General features: G+C 37.9%; 1 protein-coding gene across 1 annotated transcript in view; it reads right to left on the reverse strand.

Annotated features, from left to right (window-relative positions):
• Positions 1 to 364: 364 nt before the first annotated feature.
• usp43a (ubiquitin specific peptidase 43a) overlaps positions 365 to 24707 on the reverse strand; it is a 159718-nt gene continuing 135375 nt past the window's right edge. Inside the window, exons 13-16 of the mRNA XM_042485616.2 lie at positions 23325 to 23574; positions 19823 to 19981; positions 9385 to 9546; positions 365 to 9248 (exon numbers count right to left, since the gene is read on the reverse strand). Of these exons, the coding sequence (XP_042341550.1) occupies positions 8098 to 9248; positions 9385 to 9546; positions 19823 to 19981; positions 23325 to 23574 (1722 nt within the window). The 3' untranslated portion in view covers positions 365 to 8097. The remainder of the gene's footprint in view (positions 9249 to 9384; positions 9547 to 19822; positions 19982 to 23324; positions 23575 to 24707) is intronic.

A 24707-nucleotide genomic window follows, 5' to 3' on the forward strand; every position in this document is an offset into this window, starting at 1 on the left:
AAATGACTTAAATAATGATGAATTCATTTTGTGTGAATCAACAAAGCGATTAATCAAATAATTGTTCAGGCTAAGATGGATAAGTACAGTCTAAGAAAACTCAAGTACACTTCAGTCCACTTTTGAAGTATACTTTACTTCAGAAGTGGACCACTTATAAATTTGCTTGTCTGGTTTCTACAGTCACACCAAAACTCACTGATATTGTTTTTTTGGTTCGTTTTTTGCTATCTGCTTGTTCATCATTTGATTAACCCAAGTAAAACATCCTTCAAACACAAGTGACATTCATTTTCAGTAATTCTATATGAATTAGAAAATAATGCAGTATTCATAATATCATAAAAATGTGTTGACTGAGAGCTATATTCATAAATAATACCTTATTTATTTGTTGTATTGAAAAATAAAACAGCATATCATCATGTACAGCGGTCAGGCAGAAACTGTTGTTTTACAGTGAAAGCATACTTGTTACATCCTTATGCAAAACAATGAATACATTGCATGTGAGTTCAACTGTATAACTTGGCATTTTTTCCCCAAATCACCTCACCCTACAGGTTGACTGTCAATGATAGTACACTTAATTATTCACTCTGTCTTCCTCTCTCTCTCTCACACACACACACACCTGCACACAGTTCTGTGTGTACCCACAAATATATACAGATTGATTTCTTTTAATATAAATGTAGAAAAATTGCATATAAAAACATCTTCATTTCTACATTTCACAAAAAAAGTGTTAACACAGAAGTGCTCAGTTTGGCAGAGTAAACATTGTGTGTGTGGCCACATGTGGATTGAGCCATGCAAAGGAAAACAGAACCAAACTTAAACATCTATAACGCAATACAGACTTTTTGTCCCGATATAAACTCAATTCTTCTTCAGCATCAATCCGTCAAATAAATCATATTTTACTATGAATACATTTCATTCTGTATCAGTGATTATCTGCTACCTCTGACTGGTAGGGAAGACACTCTAACCTTGGATTTCTACTAGATATAGCAGTAGCTCAGGGAAATTTACTAAAGAGATAGAGATGGGCAATTTTCGCTGCTGATTTGTAAAAAGCATGTGCTAATTAAAACCATTATAACATAAACATTGCTTGGATATAAAAGTTGAATAAACTATTCTGCAAGTTTTAAGACTTTTTCATTCCAAATGAATAAAATAAAATATAAAATATTTTCCTTTGCAAACAATTTCAATATGGGCATCGGATTGTTTATGTAGCTATTATTTTGTTTAATACACAGCTGTCATTACAGAAATGTTAATTGAAGGATGCTTAGCTCTTTAGAGTGCAAATCTCAAGCTAACAACCGTGTGATTATGGTGGTGTCTGCCTGTTTTTGCTTTTGTGTAAGTGAATGGTTGTGTCTGCCTCATAAACTGAGAAACAAAACAGCAGCCAATGTCAAACAAAGCCACCATCGATCCCCTCTTGACATTTCAAGTGGAAAACTAAGCATCTGATTGTGGGGTTTTAATGTTTATGGTGTTGTTTTTGTCTGGAGAACAAAAGCGGCCGTACTTAACTTTGTCTTATCTTTAACTCACAAATGCATCGGCTCAAAGAACAAGTTCTGTCAAAAAGCACTTCAGAGTCAAAACTTGTGCAAAGGACCAACACTAATGAATCAAACTTCAACTATTATTGCTTAGTTTAATGAGTCTGTCTCAATAAATTACAGCTTACTGAAAATGCTAGGGGGGGAAATTGGTGAATGTTCTTGCAGGGGTTGTGTGTGAGTCAGCTAGTTCAGATACACTGTTCAATATATGTTTTAGTACAGCTGAATTCCCACTTATGACAACATAATAAATACTTTTTACTAATTTGTTGGAGAAATAGAAAGTTTCTGAGAAAAAAAGCACTTTTTAAAGAAAAGCTAATTTGCAGGAAAATTAATTACTTGACAACACAAGCTTTTTGGCTTTGGGCAAGATATGATTAGAAACATTAGATACCTATTTTTTAAAAAAACTTTGTGCTCTTATGAAGTGAGTATGAGGATGAAGCTGGAGGTTGAGGGAATTCAAACTTTCACTCTGACAGTAGTAATTTGTGCAGTGGGGAAAGCAGAGTCTTTCCAAAACATCTCCTAAAACGAAAGAAATGACGAGCACAATGTGATACCAAACCTTCACCTCTGAAATAAAGCATTCAGTGTGTCATTGCCAGGATGTAGTGATCTACAATGTCTTTGTTAATAAAAAGCAGTTTGTCCCCTTGGCAGAAACATGAAAAACTATGTTTAGATATTTAAAGTGGAAGTAAAACAATGACAAAATGAAATACAGGGTGATGCTCTGCATAGAAAACTGGCTCCCATAATACAGTTTGACTGATTTTAGCTTATATTAAAAATGCTTCCCAACAAACTAGAAACGCTTAATTTTGATACTTCAGCATTTTGTGGAGTATTATTGAAGGAGCTCTATACGCCATTCAGAGCATTCCTGCGATTCAGAGTCTGATTCAGGTTGTCCGCGGTCAACCTGGAGGGCCAGTGGCTAGCAGTCAACGGTGCTAACATCGTGAAAAATGCTAACGATGGCAACAGTGCTTACAGAGTTAACTGTTTTAATCCTGCTCATACCTATATTTACAAGAAGTGCAAAGCATTCTCATATAACAGCTCATATGATATCCTACAAAAATGCATGCACAATAGCACATATGATATCATATGAATTAGCGCCCCACGAATCACATTTTGTCCTTAACGTATAGTTAGATAATTAACAAACAGTAACAGAGGTTAGATTTAGGCAAAAATTGTTACTATGGTTAGGTTTAGGAAAAGAAACATGGTGAGGACATACTGTAAAATCACACATAGTTCACTCAAATTTCACATTGTATCAAGATAGCGTGACTTCAATCTCTGCTCTCTATGCTATAACTTCACTATATCTTCACTTAGCAAATAGTTCTTTGCCGCGAATTAATGCCCCAACTATTGTATACAGCACCTTTAATGAGAGCTCAAACTGAGGCATTGTGATAAGCCTTGAACAAAATACAGCCTTTGCAACAATTTAAACTTTAAACTTCTCAGGTTTTATTTGTGCATTGAGTTTGTCAGTCTTGCCAATAGAGTTTATGTGGTTTTATTTCTTGGTTAGAGTCAGTGGATATTTCTAAGGTTGATGTGACGCTTTTGAAAACAGAAAACAAAAGCATAAAATTGTTATATTCATGTGTCAGTACTTTTTGAAAAAGCATTCAGATGTTCTACTCCACGATCTGGCAGAGTTTAGTCTCTTTACATAGCTGCAAACAAATGAGTTTGTTCTAATCTCAAATGTGGGTTGACACACCTTGATACAAAGCTTAAATGAGAGTCAACTGAACTCACAGGAAAATAAATTAGAAGTGTACACCATATTATATCTACTATAAAGCCAGTTTAAAGCCATTTCTTCTTAAACCACATTTAACAAAAATGACAAATAAATCTACCTTGTACCTTTTACCTTATATTCATAGTCATTTGGAAATGTACTGCATATGGGTTTTTCAGGTTTCAAGGCTAAGAGAACTTGTGGTTTCAAACACTAAACAATAAAAGGCTGTGGGAATAGTGTTCAGACAGTGCTGAGTGCTTTTTTCCTGAACCTGTAAATTACATGAAAAAAATTCTTCTCACTGAAGGAAGGCTTGCAAAAGACTGGGGCTTATTCAATGTCCTCTACAATGTCCAGCTTAATTATTGGGCTAAATACACCATAAAAATATGTTGACTGCTCAGTTATACACAGCTAGTTCTGAAGCCAATATGGTGCTTTTACTATACTCTACACAAAACAACTTTTTGTTTGAATTTGAAGTTAGTGTCTGGGCTGACTAGATTTAAGACAACAAGTTGAATCATTACGAAATTACCTCAACTTGTCCTCTCAGATTCAGATTCAGACATCTCAGATTCAACTTAAAATTATAAAGCAGCCTGGAAATTAACTTTTTTATGAAGGTTAAAATGAAAAGTTCTTTCTGACAGTGTACGCTTTTATTTAGTATCTTTTCAATTATCACCTACGTAAGAATTCATGCTCAAATGTGTTAAGTTCTAGATGCTGAATCGTAGGCAACTGGACTTACTTGACTTTCTTGAAGACATTTCACCTCTCATCCAAGAGAGCCTCTCCAGCTCTAACTGACTGGTTGGGAGTCATAGGCTTTAAACCCTGTTAGGCTGTGAACCCTTACTGCTAAATTCCTGCGGGTCCATCAATGCCATGTTATGGCCACAGCACGGCTACAGCACAGGGTCTGAAGCCTATCGCAGTAGTCCTAGACAATGAACACTCACTCACGCACACAGTTCAAACCGAAAAAGCTTCTTGGAAAAGAGGTGAAACGTCTTCAAGGAACTCAAGCGAGTCCACTTGCCTACAATTTAGCACCTAGAATTACCGTGACCTGAATGAGTGATGATCTTCACCAACAGTGTTTAGTGTAGGTGAGAAGTGAATAAACGCAGCTACCCCACCTTAAAAACAAACATATTGCGCTTATTTTTCCACCTAACCCCGATGGTAAACTGCCCCAAGGATGACTGAGTTTTAAACACCAGTGTCATTCAGTTTGAGAATCCTATTAAGCATAAGCAGTGTTGTTATTTACTCAAGAGATTCCCAAATGTGTAAAGTGCAAATTAAATTCTCAGCAATGTGCAAATATCAACAAGGGGGCATACATGTGTAGTCTGAGAAGGCATCATGGGAAATTTCTGTGCACATACAACATTGAAACATCTCTGCGGCAGTGGATGAGGTCATCCAGCTGGCCGCTTACACACTTCTAGCACGATCAGAATTTGAAGCACACTTATGACAAGGAAGTCACCCATTTTAATTAATGCAGGGGCTGGGGAGGTGCCGTGCAGGAAAATGAAATTAATGCTCTGCTTTCCTCCAGCAGTTATGCAAGCAAGGGGACTCTGGCTGAAGCTGCTTAGTCCCCGAGAGTGTACATTAATTGTACTGAGTATTAGAAACAAGTGAACAACTGCCTATTTAAATGTGAAGCATGTTCATTCTGGGAAAAAGGAAGCAAAGTACAATTAACCATAATTACAACAGATTATACTGAATTAAATAATATATGCCTGCATGTGCCCTAAGAGTAAATCCTACAAAGTATAAATTAACTTCATGGGACATAAACACCACCATCATTTATCATAATACTCCAAGCTGTGAAAAGAACCATGCCCAGCAAAACCTTCATTATACCGGATTGACAAAACAAGTGCAAAATTCGAGTTCTTGCTGATGAGTATGAAAGATTTAAATGCATAAATTAAAAACAAATGGAACAAAGAAATAGAGTGAATTGTAAGACACATTGTTATATGTATTTCCGTTTTAAGTTTGCATTTAGTGGGAAATTATTAATGAAAACCTGTCGAAAAGATTATTATTTAGATGTTTGTACTTAACATTTAATAGTTTTTCACTGTTGCATGACGTACTTTCAAAATGAAGATGCAAGATCTATGAAAAAACGAAAATCAATCGTCTAATCCATGGGATTAGTTTAGTGTCAAAGGGGCAATACTATTGATGGTGCATTTATGGCAGCCACCGGCATTAATGACTTTTTAATGCAATTTTAGTGTTGCTAACTAATTCCCAAGTTTGGAATTAAATCATGAGTATTTTACTTCAACTACTGCATGCACCTGTGATCTCCATCATTCGGTGTAATGTGTTTGTTAAACTCTGAACTGCCTTAAGTCAGTCTTTCTCTTGTTGTGACATTCTGAAATTCATATCTGTTCAATATATTTGGAGGTTTTTAACATTGCAAATACTGAAACAGGTGTGCTCTCTACAGCACCAAACAAGAGGCAGCAAATCAGGTAGACAATAAACATCAAGGGAACTGCCAGAAGGCTCAGGAATACAAACAAGTCTTAGTTGTCTGTGTTAGAGTTGTGGAGTAAATCAAGAGTCCATGTTTAGTTAAAGCATGTATCTGATCCACCACCTATGTCAGGGAAAAATCTTACATTTTAAATCCCCCCAAAAGCCAAAACTGTAAAGTTTTTACACATATACAGATTATCTTTTTAGATTATATTGAAGCACAATTGACAAGAATACTGTCAACATAGGATGCCTTTTATCTTGTGTTTTTAGCTTTATGTGTTTTTGCAGACATGGAAGGAATTTTTAGTGTCATATTTCTTAAAGGGAGTTTGGTGTAATATTTACCACCAGGAGCAGGATGGGAAATAATATCAAATGGATTCTAACTGTCATCTTGCAAACCGTGACCTTGCAAGATTCCCAGTCTTTGCAAAATTGTAGACTGTGTGACAAAGTACTCTCACTGTCTTTAGATGTGAGAAGGCGTCAATCTTTAGTCTTTCAATAGTATTTTCAAAGTCTTCTAGTGTGGTTAGCATTTGTTAGATTTTTGTATGACTGCAGTATAAAGGGCTGCATTGTGCTCCAAGCAGGTGTACAAACAAGACACTGAGAAGAATCTTCTTTGACATGTCACAGTGAGTGTTGGCAGCTCTTTAACCCACAGTAAATGCATATATAAAAATGAAATACATCTAAAAATGTGCACTGTGTTTCACCTCATTTCTTGAGAAGAAAAGTTTAAATTTAGACATTTAGGCAAGACATCTATATAATAGATTGTTCAGTCTGGGGATAATTAAATGAATTAAACGATTTTTGCATCCATATTGGTGTTTCGTGCAGTACTTTTCTTTGCAATAAGTGGTCAAATGTGGTCAATATTAGACTAGAATATTTCCAGCTCTGTGAAGACTGCTTGCAAAAATCGACATCAGTGAATGTCAGAATATGATTAAAAAAAATTCTCACAATCAAAGAAAAAGGAGTTTTTTTGTTTGACGGCTGTAATTACAGCTTCAATAGAACAGCATGTGATGCAGCCACTTTTTGTTTTGAGTTAGGAGGAAAAAAATCACACCCTCTTGCTGTGCTAATTGGGGTCACTGCTTTCATATAGCATACAGCTAAATGCTTCCTGACAGCTGATGAAGTTAATGGAAAACACAGGAAATCATTCACTATAAAAAATAAAGTGGCAACACCAAAATAGAAGAGGAAAATAAGATCCCATGGAATGCATTCAATATGGTTAACTGGTGCTATATAAAAGATGTGAAACATTTGCTAAGGAGTGAATATTGCATTACCATCAATCTTCACAGGGGACAAATGTATTTTCTAAATATCCTTCCCCCACAGTTACGTTAATCAGGCGCAGTTATAAAATATAACTGGTTCTGGCATCTTAGCCAAATAAAGACTAAGACCCAGGTCAGTGATTCCACAGATTACCACTCTGACCCTGCAGTACAAGCTGTGTAGGAGTAACAGTTAGAGCTCCTGGTCTTTTTTCCGCAGGTTTTACATGGAATAAACAGCTGCAGTCTGGTTCAAATGAGGACAAGTCAATGCTTTATAAAAACACTGCTTTGTGTTTAAAACCATTGAACGAGGGATTATAGATGAGTAATTGATGTTAATCAGAAAACTGTAGCCTCGAAGCACTGCCGTGAATCAAGTGGACACATTACATTCTTAAAAATGAACACAATCAGCGTGTCTTGATTTGAAGCAAATGACCACGAGAATAAAAAAAAATGAAGAGATGAATCCCGACACCCACACTACAGCAGTAAGACACAAATGTGGATAATTTGCTTGTATGTGCGTGTAATTTTCGTGCTTCATGTGCTAAACTGACAAACTCATTGGTCTAAACTGCATATTAGTTGCTCAGGCACTTGTGTTAAGTCATTTTAAAAACAGAATAAAAATGGACTCCCTCTGACATCTGACGGACAGGTCCCATTATTTCATTCTGCTCTTTATATCCCAGCATTAACAGACCCTTCATTTCTCTAAACTCCATGGTGCAGGCCACTTGAGCCGTTTCATTTTCCGCGGACAAAAAGGCGCACCATTGTGAGTCGAGCTCTATTGCTTTGATCTCAAAGATTGGACGTCATTCACTTCATGACAGATAAAAGGCTTTGTGAGTGTGTGTGTGTGTGTGTGTGTGTGGATGTGTTGAATATGTCAGAAGCTGGACTCGGGGACTGTCCTTTTGCGTCCCAGCGAGGTTGTGCTGTAGCGAGTCCTCTGCAGGGTGCCGTAAGACGGCTTTTCTGTTGTCAGGCTGCGGGATGGTGCTGTGGACATCCCATTACGATGCAAAGACGCTGTCCTACGCATGCTCTGCTCTGCTTTGGTTGGGATGTTGGAGGAGCTTTGGGAGCGTTTAATGTCCGCCGCGGTTCGTCCAACCTTCCCGTTTGGCAGATCATCTCCCAGATGGCTCGAGCCATTAGACTTGCCTCCTTCCATCCCGGTTGCTCCTCCTGCTGCTCCGTTGGACAGTGACAGTTTAGAGAGTGTCCTTCTGCCTCCTTCATCACCTCCCTCTCTCCCTGACTCACCCTCCTTGGACTTCCTCGAGTCCTTCTTCAGGAAGTTACCTTTAAAGAAGGAGAGCAGTCCCTCATGGCTCTTGGCAACTTCTCCTTTCTTGGTCTTAGAGTTTCCTTCATGTGCACCGTGTTCCCTATCAGCCCTGTCCCCTTTTTGTCTTCTAAGGGTCCCTTCTTGGAGACTAGGAGTGCTGTAGCTGGGCTGAATTCCAGCACTCCTTTTTGTCCCAGTAGTATCCTGGGAAGCTTTGGAGGAGCTCTGCTTCCTGGCCTCCTTCCTCCTGGTGAGTGTGTTACTGCTAAAGCTACTGCTGATATTTGTGTTGCTCTCATCTCTTGTCTGGCTCCCCTTCCGGCGTCTCAAGCTGGCTGTCTTATCTGATGGCCTCCTCTGGCCCTCCGGGATTTGTGAAGACTCAGGTGGCAGCTCATCTCCTGCCTTACTCATACAACTTAAGCTCCCGACACTAGAAGATCGGACGTTGGTTGCTGCCCTGCCCTCAGGAGCTTCCTTTGTGGCACGTGGTTCGCTCATCAATGTTACTATTGGATCCTTTGTGCAGCGAGGCCGCCGGCCAGATTCCAAGTATTGTACCAGCTCCACGGGGGCAGGGTCTTGGACAGGTGGAGGCACTGGATCAGGTTTCCGTCTGTCCTTTGAACCAAGGGACCAGCGCAGGGGAAGCACTTTGCTCAGAGTGTCCTTGGTCTTACTGGGGGCTCTCATGCTCACGCTGCGACCCTGGAGACCCCTGATAAATGGCCTGCTCTCAAAACCCCCTACAGTTAATGTAAAGAGGAAAAAGTTTTAGTTTTTACATTTAAATGCAAGATCTTTGCACTGTATTAATCTTAGAATAAACAACCAATAAGATACTTAAACTGATTAGGACAAAAACTGAGTGTGGCTTTTTACCTTTTTCCTCTTTAGAACCATTTTCAAGGAAGACTGGAGACTCGGGCGAGTCAGGTAAGGAAGATGGGCAGGTGGTGGAAGATCGAGAAACCAGACTGCCTCTTTTACTGTCTCCAGTTAGCCGGATTAGCCAATGGTCTGACACTGATGAACTTGTGGATCCTGTGAGAAACACAGAGTTAAAAGAAGGATCAGAGGAGGAACATGAACCATGAAAGAACACCGATACAGCGCTCCTGAACATGGCTGGATTCAGCTTGGACACAAAAAACAAGACAATTTACACTCGATGTTTGTGATAAAGTCATAGTATATATATCACACTTGAAAAAAGCCGCGATATAACTAGCATATTTGATTCAGCACGCACCCCCGCAGTCTAAGAAGAGCTTCACAGTCACAGCATTGTATTCCCATTCAAGTTAGTGAAGAGCTAAGCAGGAAGATAGCTGCTACGCCAGCGACAGTATCTAGTGCACTTGCTCAATGGGCTCAACGATGAGGAAGAGCCAATTAATTTTATACCAAGGAAGTCAGACTTTTTTTTAGCACCACGTGCCACTGAGCAACTTTCGTAGTAATGCACAGGCCTCTGAACTCCAATACTGTATCCACTTCTCTTTACACATCCATAAGAGTTTTGGATGCATTATGCAAATAGTGGCTAATGTGCCTTCAGGCTGCTAGCCTTAAGCGAAAATGAAGAGCTTCTACAGAGGTCTGGTAAACTACCTTCTTTCAACTCCTCATCCCCCAAATATTTTCATTTTTAAACTTGTAGTCTTCAACCCCCAAATGATGTTTGACATCGCTGGAGGCAATGTCAAACACCTGTTACAGCTCTGGAGCCAAAAAAATACAGTAGTACTCCTAAACTCAATGCATAAAATCAGTTGACTTCCCCTTCAGACAAACACTTCATCCCCAAGTGAAAGTTCTAATTTAATATAAAGTTAGATTACTGAATTTTGTATGCACAAAAACACCCACTGAGACCACTGCTAACCACTAAGTTTTATTAGACAGGGAGCTGTGGTAGAGTGATTATTTAAATCCTTAATAAACTAAATGCATTAACACCACTATGTAAAAAAAAACATTTCCTCCATGTGGAACAAATCTTGCATACAAACTACGAGAGAATATCAACATATATAATATATATATATATAATTATATTATTATATATATATATAATTTGGGGAAAATGTTTTCCATTTGTATCCACAAAAACGTTTTACACCTCTTGCAGCTTAAGCCCTATTTGCACTGCACTAGTATTTCCTGAGGAGCTGTGTTTTGTGCATTACATTCGCACAGAATAAGCAAATTTGGTATTTTGCTCAAATGTACTGACATTTGTAACTCCACTCAACAAACACAGAAACCCTTCGCAGCAGCACTAGCAGAGCTGTTCAGTGTCAACTTCCTTTAATTTTTCTTTTTAATGCTGGTTAAACAATAAGAAGGTCTCTGTGTAGATGAGTCTCCTACACTCAAAATGCTGTCAAATTCATTTATAATTGCTTATGCAGCCTCTGCAACTTTTCACTGGGGAGGCAGAAATGAGTAATCAGAAAATCTGAATACAATTCCAAATCCATTTTGCCAGTTTGGTAGGTAATTTGCACTGAAATTTGTACCTGAAAAATTATAGACTGGCAGAATTGTTCAGGATCTAGTTTGCAGATGAGCCTCTGCAATTATTACACATTACAGAGGTTATTAGCTATAAATGTGTTATAAAAAATGACATTGTGCCAGTTCTGGAAAAGGTACATAAGGTAGAGTGGAAGACATGGCTCTTTGCCTGCTGTTCTGAGTTAGGTTAACTGAGGATAACAGTGCCAGCACCAGTGCTTAAACATGTTTTTGTCCATTTTCCCACAATGTAAAAAAAAATCAATACTTTTGTCATTTGTGCCTCCTGGCTTCCTTATCCTTTATTCTCCAACCAGTAACCTGAAATCAATAGAGGTTCGCCATCACTAAAGTGCTCCAGTCCCTTTAATGCGTCATTCCTGTTTTTCTCCTCCATAAAAATCTTGAGAAGGCTTTAAAGGGAGAGTAAACGTCAGACTACAGAAACACAAAGGATGCAGATAGGAAACAGAAAATATATTCTATGTGCACTGATGAAGTTACTATATCACAATTTTCCCCTCTAAGTTTAATATGTCCACAAGTGTACATTTTGTTCCAAAAGCAAAAATGAAATTTTCTTTTCACAGTGTCTTCTGTCCTCGGTAAGAGCACTTCAGCTTCGGGGAGAGTGGGAGAGCCTATTCCTCCAAATTAGTTTGACTTTTTAGACTTAGCATTGAGCTTTTGAAGCTGTTTTTACTGCTGCCTTGTATCTGTCCTGTTCTTTCCCTCATGGAGAGCTGTGAATTGTCTGATATTTCTGCATTTCTGTGAGTCATCTCTTCAGGAAAGGAAGGAACAAAGAGTAGTATAGTGGGGGAAATAATGGCAAACGCAACACATGCCCACCAAGAGTTTCACAATAATAGGTCTTTCAGCATCAAACTGTGTCAAGCACAAAAGTTTAAGTGTCCACAGCACTGGTGTTGGATTACATTATTTAGAAAAAGAAGTGTCTCTCTGAAAAGTCTGGAGTAAAAAAAAAAAAAGTTTTTAAAAAGTGAGTCGCAAAAATAATTGAATAGGTTTTTATATTCCACTAATCTCTAGCAGTCTATTATGCATGCTTGCAGCACTTTGTGTCAAATAGCTTAATGTGTTGTATAAAAAAAAAGAGCAATGTACCCGCATTGCCAATCAGTTTAAAATTGAATCGCATAAGTTGAACTATGCAGACTCAGATAAATGTCTTGGTTTCTTTATTGATAAACTTGGTGTTGCATTTTTTGCTGAATCAGTAGGTAGAGCTCTGGTAGGCATCTTTGGTCAAAGCTGAAATTTAAAAGATAAAACTTTCCAAAAATATTCAAAACTGTTTGAAGCTTATGTGTGTCCTGCATTTGGTTATACTGCCAGGGTTAAAAGACCTTAGAAATATGTCCACATGTAAATTTGTGAAAAACAGTGCCATTAAATATTTTCTCTTCATGTGAGGTTTGTTGGAAGATATTTATAGCTTGGTTATGGAATCAGTTACTTGTTATGGATGAAAGCAGATCAGTGATACAAATATTTATCTGGGGCAAAGTAATTATTGGTTCTTGGACTAAAGATGTATGCAGATGGTTTCCCAACTCTGTGTTCAGTGAGCCTTTTTTTTAAAATAAAAAGTTCAATATTGGTTTGCGTATACTCTGTGTTTGCCAAGACAATATGCTATGAATAATTATGTTGTAAATAAAGTTTTATATGTTTAACTGAGATCCTGCATTCAATTCTAACAGTTGAAACTGGAAAGTAATATATTCTCCAAGAAGAAAAGTGTTCATTATGCTGGCAAAATGACACAAAAAATGAAAGCAATTTTGTTTTCTGCTGTCCTTTTCATTGTGGACTGTGCAGTTCTTTGTTTGGTGGGATGAGGAGAGGGGGTATTGATTTTGTAAATATAGTAGATGCACAGAAAGTGAGTTGGCTGTTCATATTTGAGACATTAATTAGCCAGTTATCTTTATCTCTTTATCGAGATGGTTTGTGAATGTCTGGTGATTCTATGTACCAACAGATCATTTAGTACTGGAAGTACTGGGTTTTTTGTTTTGTTTTGTTGATGTTTTATGTTTTAGTTAGTTTGTGTTCCTTTTTTCACTTTTTGTTTTGTGTATAGAATGACCAGAAAATGGCTTTAAAAAGTGACCTTGACCTTTGATCCCCAAATTCTAATCAGGTCATTTTTGATTCCAATTGGATGTTTGTGCCAAACTTGAGGAAATTCCCTGAGACCTTCTGTAGATATTGTGTTTATGAGAATGAGACAGACACAAGATAACACTGGCCTTGACCTTTGACCATCAAAATGCAATCAGCTTAACCTTGACTAAAAGTGGACATTTGTGCCAAATTTGAAAAAATTCTTTTTAGGCGTTTTTGAGATTTTGTGTTCACGAGAATGAGACAGACAGATCACAATGACCTTGAACTTTTACCTATGACCACCAATATCTTATCAGTTCCTGTTTAGTCCAAGTGGACATTTGTACCAAATTTCAAGAAATTCCTCTTGAGATATTTTGTTCGCAAGAACAGGACAGATGAACTACTGGCAAACATAATGTCTCCACAAAATTCTCTCTCAAAATTACATGAAAAACTCGAATCTCTTGTGTTCATGTAGGAGCCGGTTGTTTGTAACTGATGGAGAAAAAGGTTTTCAAGGCATCTGAGGCTCTGTCAACTACACTATTGGGAAGAGGCCAGTGACAAATCCATCAACAGGGGAACAAACTATACGTTTTAAGAGTGTCTGACGTTGGGTCAAAACAATGCTAGGCTGGGAAATAATGCTCCATTTGCCTCAATCCTGCCTTAGATGTATCTCTACTTTATATGTAAATGGAAGGAACTGCGCACTGAGGAGAGAGAGTGGGTATAAACATACTGTGAACCTAAAAGGTTTAGTTTCACATTTTACCATGTCGAGTAGGGAAAAAACAGTACCTGAGTACTCCTGCCTTTTCCTGAATTAATGCATATCTGATTCTTCCAAACCTTCACTCTGGGCTGTTTCAACCACTCAAGCTGACTCATTTCAGCTGAGTGTTTGTTGTTGGACATCCACACAGTAGACACACACCCACACAGGGATTGCATGCCATGGTGTGTCCATGGTTGTTTGTTTTGGGGTATGACTGAGTTGTGTAGAGTGAACAGATAGCGGCCCAGTGCACTTCACATTTTGTCTTTAATATTTTACATCTAGACTTGTTGTAACATTGATTTTATCCACCTGAAGTGGGTGCAAATAAAGACACACTCTACTAGGCTTGACATTTTGAATGCAGGGGGAGTGCATGATGTGGAGAAAATGTGTGCAGTTCCAAACAGCAGGTGAAAAAGAGACTTTTCTGACAGGCATTGATATAGTGAAAAGACAGGACAGTTCATAATGACAAAGGTTGATACCTTTGTCAAAAGGAAGCCTTCTGACATTTGTAGTATCGGTATGGGCATGCCCTCCACTGAGCAGACAAGGCCAGTTAATAATGTTACATATTCCCTGACCTTTACTATCAGGTACTGACTTAGGCCTTACCCACACATACACAGGTATATTTATATATCTTTTTCTATGTATTTTGGCCTTTCGTGTATGCACAAACAGCATTTCATGTTACCGAAAACAGATCTTTTGCAACACTACGTCAAGGTAGAAGATATCCAGAGACAGAGATTTGAGCGTTGATGTTATTCTTGGCTTTTAATGTCAAAGTGTGCAGCGTTTTCTCCTATGTTTCTCTCCTATGTGCATCTCAAAAGAGGATTTTGTGCAATGGTGGGCAAAAATAGTGCTATCAGAACTTTTTACGAAATGACACAACTTTTTTAAGGACCTGTAATAAATTTCCCATGAGCATTCACAACGTATAACATGAACAGAAACGTATAGTATACTTTACTCTGATTGTTTATTATATAACTACAGCAAGCAGTTTGTGAAAACGAAGCAGTAAAGCTCCCTAAGGCTGCTCATGTCTATTGCTTCATCTAAAAAATGCAGTACAATTTAAAAGTAGTGGTGAGGCATGGATATGAAAATATGTGAAATCACACTGTCACATTATTTTTCTTGTCCCCTTCCATGCCATTACTAAAACTAATACTGTGATCAAATATAATTCCCACCAGCTGTCATACATGGAGGGAGAGACTAGAGAAAATGAAGGGATGGTAAACAAAATGTCACGTGTCCATGCATGTTAGAGCTACATCATGTCAACAGCTATAGAAAATAAAAACATTGTTATATTTCATGGAAGGTTATCCATGGAAGATTCATGTAACAATTTTATTACACACAACCAAATTCAATGACTTTCCCAACACTTTCAAGGATTTGACTAATTCCCTGACTGGAAAATGAGACTATAAAATTCCATGACTGTTCCAGGTTTTTAATGATTGTGGGAACCCTGATGTTGATACATAAATATACAGATATTCTGTCACTACACTGAGGATTAGAGGTGTAAGAATGTGCTACGAAATTCACTGTGCTAGGTAGCCTTTTGATGATAGCTTTTTTTCCAGACTCTTGATTGACCAGAAGCTTCTTTGCATGCCTTTGGGGTTAGGGTTTAGGGTTATAGTGGAAGGGAAGGACAATTCATTATGATAAAGGCTGATACCTTCGTCCTATGGAAGCCTTCTGACATTTGTAGTATCGGCATGGGCATGCCCTCCACTGAGCAGACAAGGCCAGTTAATAATGTTCCATATTTTCTGACCTTTAACATCAGACGATGACTTAGGCCTTGTCTACATGTACACGTAAGTATATCTGAAGACTTAGATTTTTGGCCTTTCATTCACACGCAAACCAATTTGTAGGTAACTGAAAATGGATCTTTTCTACAACTTGGTTCAGGTAGAAGATTTTCAGAAACAGAGTTTTGGGCGTTGATGTTGTTTTTGGCTTGTAATGTTAGAGAGTGAGATGTCTCCTATGTTTTTCTCCTATATGCGTCACAAATGAGGCAACATTTTGGGCAGTGCTGTACATGTTTCAGCGTTTCAGTTTTATGGACAAATTTCAAAACTTTTCCATGACTTTTATAACAAAATTTCCATGACCATTCACAGTGCATAACATGAGCAAGGGTTTTTCCTAATTCCTAGACTTATCCAGGCATGGAGGACGCGATTGTGAAATTCCATGACTTGTTTTTTGATTGTGGGTACACTGATGTTTACACATAAATGTACAGCTGTTCTCTCATTATACTGAGGTATCAAAAGGTGCTGCACTCCAGGTAGCCTCCCGCCAGCAGCTTTTTTTTTCAGGCTCCCGATTGGCTAACATGTTCCTCTTGTTTGCATGGCTTAAGGGTTACAGTTATATCTCCTCCTAACCTAACTCCTGTTGTTTTGGCATGCTTTTGACAGCCCTTCAGTTTTGTTTTGTGTGTTCATTTGGAAGGGAATTTTTTGAGGACAAAGGTTTCAAAAGTTTTCAAATATACCTGTTTCTGTGTAGACTAGGTCTCACCATTGATCAAAACATTCTATAGTCTCCACATCATCCTTAATAAACATCACTGTTGTACTGTGTCCTCAGTTCTCTTTACAGCTTATAATTTGTTGCATCTTAAATTATTGTTTTTTTTATTGTCTTTTAGGTCATTGTCGTTATGTATAGTTTTTTTTTTTTACCTGACTGCTCTGCGTGCCTTACAAATTGCCCCATAGGGACGAATAAAGTGTTTTGGAATTGAATAGAATTGTTTTTCCTCTCTACACGAATTTTTCTGAAACGTCATACAGCACTGGGTCGATGCAAGGCACTCAGTACCCAGTAACAGGCTGGAGGCCAGACTGCAGGCTCCAAGTCCTCCTACGACCCTGAACAGCATGGATGTTTTTTTGATTTTTAAAAATTCCTTTAAAATTCGTTCTACGTTTGTCACATCTAGGTATGGAAGCACAGCGAGGGATGAATAGTGTCACATCTAAAAAACCCTATGATCTATAACAACATGCGTGGAGGTGTGTTAGATCCTACAGCCTGGTAGTTGTCTTTGTGATTGTCGAGGGAAGGATTTAATGAGGCTTTTGACTGAAAATCCAACAGGTGTGGAATAAAAAGTCATGGGATCACACAAATCTGAAGTTTGCCTACAGTCACACAGTTAAATCTATTTTTTTAGCTGCTCTCCCCATTGTGCCTTTAAGCACTTATCTGACATTGCTTGGCCTTTATAAATATACACTGTGGGGTTGTCATAGAGGTAATTGTAGGCTGCTGTAAAAGTTATTTCCAGGGAGGTATTTTTTGTTATTGAAGCCAAAAATCTTTGTCACAATGACGAATGGTGTTGAGAAACTCTGTTGCAAAGAGTTCCAACTACCCTGTGGAGTGTGGGTCTATAACAGCTGCTACAGAGAACACTAAGTATTGGAAAGTACATGAAACAAGCAGAGACACAATGACCTAGGAGCTCTATTGTAGTCTGAAAGCAGAAAATTGATACAATAAACTCTCTTGAGTTTTCTTCCCAATATTTGTCAACATTTAAAGATTTATCACTTGATTTAATATTTTAAGTGATTTAAGATGTATTGATATATTATGTATGGCCGCTGAGAGTGAGTGTACAGTGAGAATCCTTTAGGGTATTTGTCTGTCTCAAACTGCTAAAACAAGGTTATTGCCATTTTGTTTTTGACGCAGCATAACTCTGAATTTGTATCATAGCAACTCACAAAGGAGGAAAATCAGCGAAGCGGGCATTACTAAGAGGACACTTGACAGTTCATAATGAGCCTTTATGAAGTAGATACTGATGTGGTAAACAAATGTCTTTTCAAGTTCACTCATCTCCATTGTGTCATGTGCTGTTTTTGTATACTATAGGAACTGGCTGAGTAAATATTTTGTGGCTCTATTGTATTCCTGTACACACGAGTAAGGTGGTTTGGATGCATGTACCCTGAAAGAGGAAAAATCAAGATTAAAAATAAAAAGAAGTTTGGTAGCTTCAAGTACATTTTCCTGGAGCATTGCTCATCATTTAAGTGCAACTTCAGTTGTATTTTATTCATAAAAAGTTTTCTTTGCACTGTAAAATTGGTTTTACAAAGTTAATATCCAGGCTGCCTTAAATGTTTTAGTTTAGAAGCTGAATCAATACAAAATTACCTCAACATGTCTCCTTGAATTCAGTAAACTTAAAATTTAAGGCTGCGTGGACACTAGCCTTTTTTTAAGTTTAAACAAATAACTTATTTTTACAGTGTGTCTTATAGTCTGAATTATTTATTGTGAAATATGAATACAGTTAAAGGTCCAATTTGTACAATTTAGGGATATATACTGGCAGAGATGGAATATAATATAACAAATGTTATATCATTGGTGTATATTAACCTAAAAATAGGAATCCTTGTGTTTTTGTGTCCTTCAAATGAGCTCTGCGTATCTACACAGGGAGCAGGTCTTCGTCAACGGAGACCGCAATGCTGCACTGTCTTGTTTCTGCAGTAGCCCAGTAGTACATTTTAACTGGAAACAGGCCATGCATGCTTTGAACCTCAGAGAACACAGTGTAGTGTTCCTTTAAAAATCTCTAGTTATCCCAAAGCACTATACAGTAGGGATGAAATGGTTACTGTTTTCATAATAAATGCTGTAAAACTGCTTATGATTAGCATTAGTGTTTTGAATTTGAATTATTATTAAAACCATGATCTAACACGAGGTAAATTCTTTCTAGCATCAACCAAACTTAGCAACAGTCTCCCAGGCGCAGGCACATTATTCAGCGTTGTTTGCCTTTCTGTTCCTGAAGTATGTTTTTTAAGTTTTACAGCGTGGTCATGCAGCAGGCAAACCCAGTGATGCAACTGGTCCCTTGTCCTCATCTGCAGTGACACAGACACTCAATAAAAGCACTTCAAAGAGATGCTATCTATACAGGCTATTAAAAAAACAAGTATCATTCAGATATCAAATGTATTACTTACACACTGGCCCAAAAAGAAGAGGATTTAAATGATTAAACCTTCCATTTAGTCGATGTCCCCACAGTGTTGCATTACAAAGGAGAAAACAGTTGAAACCTTGTTTCCCCCAAATACCCTTCTACTTAATATTTGTTTTCCAGTCCAGAAAAGCCAAAGTGACCCTCCATCATTATTGAACCACTTCAGTGACAGTGGGCACTAAATATTTCAGGAGCTTGATTTTCTTTGGGCCCTCTGCAGTCCACTCAGTAGTAACTGCCTGTTGATTTCTCCCATTTGTATTTAACTGTTGCTTGAAGTAATCTTTGTCTCTTTCTGCCTTTTCAAATTTCAGTCTGGTTGAACTATTGTACAGATTATTGTTCTCCTCAGAAAAAAAACCAACAAAACAACATCTATTTGTACACTTTCTACAATCTAAATTCACAAGGGTACATTATTCAAAATGTTAGGGCAGTCCACTTAGCCATTTGACTGCTCTCAATCAAGCTTTTGTGAGAGGAGATTACATTTTTTTATAGTGGTGTACACAACACTTTCAAAATACAAATGTGTATAGAGCAGGACTGGAAAAATAGCCTTCGCTGGTACAATGTCCAAACTGTTACTCACATGACTGCTGGATATTAAACAAAAATGGTGAATTTCAAATCAGCAGGTTTAAACACGGTGCCAAGCAGCCCTCTTAAATGCAGCTTGAAGATAGCTCAGGAAACACATGAGAAGTATGTGTTATGAATACATTAATTAAAACATTTCTGTCCCACACTTTTATGTTGTTTTTACCCATTAAATCACATATGTGTTCCCATTTGCAGGTCATCTGAAAACATACCTCTGACAGAGCAACTGGCCGACCACGGAGGAATGGTGTTGCGTCTCTGGTAGAACAGGATGTAGGCTCCTCTGGTACAAACTTCCTCTTCTGGCACCAAGTCTACGCTGCTGTCATCGTAGCTGTACCACAGTCCGTCCACTGAGTTCCTACAGTAAGCTGGATTAGGGAATGACAAACAAGTATGAACACTGGATACCTGAACACATTTAACTTAATGGTAATTATGAGAAAGTGCTAAGAAATACCAGTCTTTGGTTATACAAATAAATGAATAAACCAATTAATAATAGAAAAATAAATTCAAAGATGGTTTCAACTTATCCTAACTTGTACATCACATTTTATTCTGCTTATTAAAGGTTCAGTGTGTAGGATTTATGGAATAAATTGGCAAAAATCAAATACAATAAGTATGTTCTTTTAGCAAATAATTATCTGAAAAAAAAACTGTATTTTCGTTAACCTCAGAATGGGCTGTTTATACCCACACAGGGAACGGCTCTAGATAGGGCAGTTTGTGTTTAAGTACAAACAGCATCAGAAAACCACAATTAATTTTAATGTGACCCGCTTTATTCAGTGCTTTTTACCAGTTTAAAAACCTGGTCTGTTTATGTTGAAAAGGAAGAGACCTCTGCGGATTTTTTTATGTTCACCACTCTCTAGTAGGTCCAGTGTTGTATTAATAATTTATAGGAATTGGCCAAGTGAATATCTTAGCCGGAATCTATTTCACTTCTGTACTTACAATGAGTAAGGCAGTTTGGGTGCATGTACCCCGAGAGAGGGAAAAAAAAAGAAGTTTGGTAGCTTCTGGGAAATTTTCCTGGAGCATTATTTGTTAATATAGACAATTATTGTTGTATTTTATTGATGGAAGGTTTCCTTTGCCTTCTAGTATGAATACTTCACCAAAATTCAATAAAATGTCCAGTGTGTTGGATTTATGGGGATATATTAGCAGACACGGAATATAACACATGAAGTATGTTTCCTTCATTTATAATCTCCTGAAAATAATATTCTTCATTACCTTAGAATAAGCTGTTAATATCTAAATAGGGAACGGGTCCTCATCCATAGAGTCTGCCACATTGCACCGCCATGTTTCTACAGTGGCCCAGTATGGACACACCAAAAGAATAGCTCCAGATAGGGCCAATAATATTTTAGTTAGCAGCCCCTCTTCAAGCAGACACACAACGTCTATGAAACACTGATTTGTAACAAAAAAACTGCTTTATTCAGTGTTTTAAAGTTTAAATCTCCAGCTCTGTTAGTTTTGGAGAGGAAGAAACCACTACAGATAATTCATCTCTTGGCAAAAACCTTCTGAACAACGAACACTAAAGGAATTCTGACCAGGATACATTTCAGATGGTGGCTCTCTGCAATACACACAGCTAGATGCCACTAAATTCTTCGAAATCTTACACAGTTGACCTTTAAAAAGCAGTCTGAAGGCAGTGATCTAAACTTGTCATAAAGAGGCTTAGATATAAGATATCACATACAGACATTGTAGATATATTGTGCAAATAGACAAATTGTGATGCTTCATGCATCTCTATTGTTATAGTGCATGAGGCTGCTATTTCCACCTCCATGACATAAAACGACCCAAAACATGATGCAACTCTCTGAGCATGCTGTCAAAGCGAGGACCACTCCACCTCCCTCATCTCCCGCTGTCTCCAATTCTGTGACATGTTGGCCTCAGTGCTGTGTGACTTCGCCAACCGTCCCCTCCAATTATAGCTCTGGACTTGCCTTACCCATGTTTCAAGTTTCCCATCCTGCCAGTCATCTGAACTCATTGCCTGCTTGCTGAGCAGTTTATCCTAAAAGCTGAAGGAATGTAATTCTAGACTAGAGATGGATATTGCTCTGCCTTAGAATGCGGCAGAAAGAGGTTTTATTTTGAAGTCCAACCCTTTATTCTGTCAAATTATTCTATTATTATTATTGTAATTGTGATTCTGTATGGCTGAATGTTAAACTTTAACTGAAAATAAAATATGAAAAAGCATCTGACTGTATTTCAAGTGAGTGGGGGCCACCTATTAAGGTGAGTGAAAGTTTGACTTCATTAGTGGTTCTAAATCCTCCATGCACTGGCGGTCTTAACTGCTTATGGGGCACTCTTGGCAATTACAGGAAATACATCAGAAGTAGGGACTTCCTTGACTACTTGCAATTACTGCCCATGACGGAGGTGGGAAGTAACAGAGTTCACAGAGCCAATGTCTAAGGGTTGTTACACACCCAAAGACTCGTATCAAGTACGGACACTTTTCAAGTTTTTGATTCAAGCTTGAAAAACTATTTATATGCTAAGCAGTTTCCTGGGAGTTCTGAAGATTTGTTTTTCCAAAACTTGTGTTTGTATAATGAAAAAGAATTTGTCCTTGAAAGGATTTTCTGACTCCCACAGGATTCTTATCGGATCGTGACACTAAAGCCAGGCAGTGGGCAAAGGAAAGAAAAATGTGTTACTGTTCATCAAAAAGGAGTTTTAAAACATCTCATTTTATTTTTTGAACACCTCACCAGGTTGTATCACTCACTGAAGATACCCAAAGTTACTGGATAACACGAAAAGTATTATACAACCTAACCAACACTGGATAAGACAGTGAGACAGTGACATTCTGCATGCTGACTGAATGACGTGACTAAAAGTTGAACAGACAAGTACGTTTTTTGAACAAAAACATTTTGTATATAGTGGCGGATGGAGTAAATTCCATCTGTTCATAAAGACTATGAGATATGACTTTGACGTCCCCCTCCAGACACGTGATACTGACGCTGGATTATTTTGTTTGACATGGGTTTGCCACATAATACTTACACACCTTTGACCAGTTCATTGTTGACTCAATGTGGATGTTTGTGCCAAATTTGAAGAGAGTCCTTAGAGGTGTTCTCAAGATATCATGATAACACTAATGAGACACATTAGGTCACAGAGACCTTGACCGCCAACCACCAAACCACCACAGTATGGCCTGATATGGAGGCATAAAAACTCTAAAAAGGGGCTGAAAGCAGATCTACTCTTTTCACCTCGTGCAACAAGGCATATCAGAACGGTAAGTGTAGTTAGCATCTTTTATTTGTTTATGTTGTTAGCTTGTAGACTACCAGTGCAGTGACTGACAGCATTAGTGTTTGTGAAGCATACAATAAAGTTGCTACAATAGGGTTTTTGGTAGATAATTGAGGGAAGCTTCAGGGTCTGGTTTACATCCATAAACTGCACACTCAACAATTCTGTCAAAACTGCTGTCAAATGCTAACTTTGCTCAATGAAAGTGCTTTCTGCTCTGGGGGTTTCGGGTTTCCTTGCCATTTTTTGTGTAAAGTCTGTTTCCCTGTTAATAGCATAGCGTCAAGTGCTTGTAGCTAATTGCACATGCTCATTCAATCATTTGACAATGTCACACCACAAGTGAAACTCACAGACTGAGTTACTACCTAGTAAGTAATTTCATACCTGTATAGTGGCCTCCGTGCATTCCTCCATGATGGTTACACACAGCATAGAGGTCGTACAGAGAGTCATGTGGGAGGGTCATGTCGGCAGGCTGGTGGTGTTGGCCTGAGGGGGGCTTCCAGGGCGGTGGCCAGGCCCCTAAGTGCAGGTTCCTCATACTCTGACTCCTCTTTACCACATGGGGGGCCATGTCCAAACCAGTCAGAGGGAAACGTACCAAGGTTGACAGCTTGTTCCTTCGCTCGCCCACCTGTTTAAATATACCTTAGTTATATATACAGTACAGTACACATATGTTCAAGTATGAAAAATATTATTTTTTCATGGAAATCTTTGAGGAGTGGATCTAACAGAGATAAATCTGACAATGAATTGACTATAAATGAATGTTACAGCAAACAGAAATAAAATCAGAATTACCCGCTTGGGGTTTAATGTCTCCACAAACTAGTCAGGTTGCAGTTACAGTTTACATCCATGTCTGTTCAGAGCCATATGTAGCCATGACAGTTGACAATGTTTCAAATGTTGTTGCAAAGAAGCTGCATATTTTTAAATATCAATGTGTCACAACCCCTTTCCGCTTTGACAGTACAGAAGATCTATAGCATCTGCACAGTTTCAATTTGGAAACCCAAGATTAGTGTGACCAATTCAGTATCTGACCAAATGTCTCCCCTTCTGTTCCTGAGTTATGATGTTGAACAGTGGCCAGAAAAGTGTTTTTTGCAGAACATTATGATGTCACAATGAAGTTGGCCTGTGATCTTTTGGACAGAAAATGTCATCACTTGATGACATTTTCTGTGAATTTGTAAAAAAAAAAAAAAAAAAAAGAAAGAGAAAAAAAAGATTATTCATTTCAAGTAAGAGACATTCATGTGTTTCCATAAATATTTTTGTTTGGGACCTTTGAGTACATATAATAGGCTTTACATACATTTATATATATTTTTTGTTTCTGTGTTCAGCTAAAAGGAAACAGTACAAAACAATTGATGTAAGAAGGGTAGAACTTTTCAGTCAGCATAAACTTGCTTTGGTTTGTCACTGCTTCAAAAGTAGTGACTTATTGTTTATTTATTTATTGTTATTTATGTGGATTTGAGCTGTATAAGTTAGAAATTCACTGAACTAAACTAAACTAAAATAAAATAAATAAAATACTAAAATAAAATGAAATAAAATAAATCGCTGCCCTGTCAGCGATGGTGCACATTTGCTTTAATGTTGCTAAAAGATCAAAAAAAAAAAAATTGTTTGTGACTTTCTGTTGCACTCCAAGGTGTGATTAGAACATTAGAACTGATCAAACATGCAAGAAGATTTAAAGCCACGAAGAGAAGTGCAGCAGCAGTTTTCTGCATAATGTGATTCCCTTTC

The sequence above is a fragment of the Plectropomus leopardus genome, chromosome 3 (assembly GCF_026936395.1).
Source record: "Plectropomus leopardus strain MGB_pleo_1.0 chromosome 3, ASM2693639v1, whole genome shotgun sequence".
NCBI classification, from domain to species: Eukaryota; Metazoa; Chordata; class Actinopteri; order Perciformes; family Serranidae; genus Plectropomus; species Plectropomus leopardus.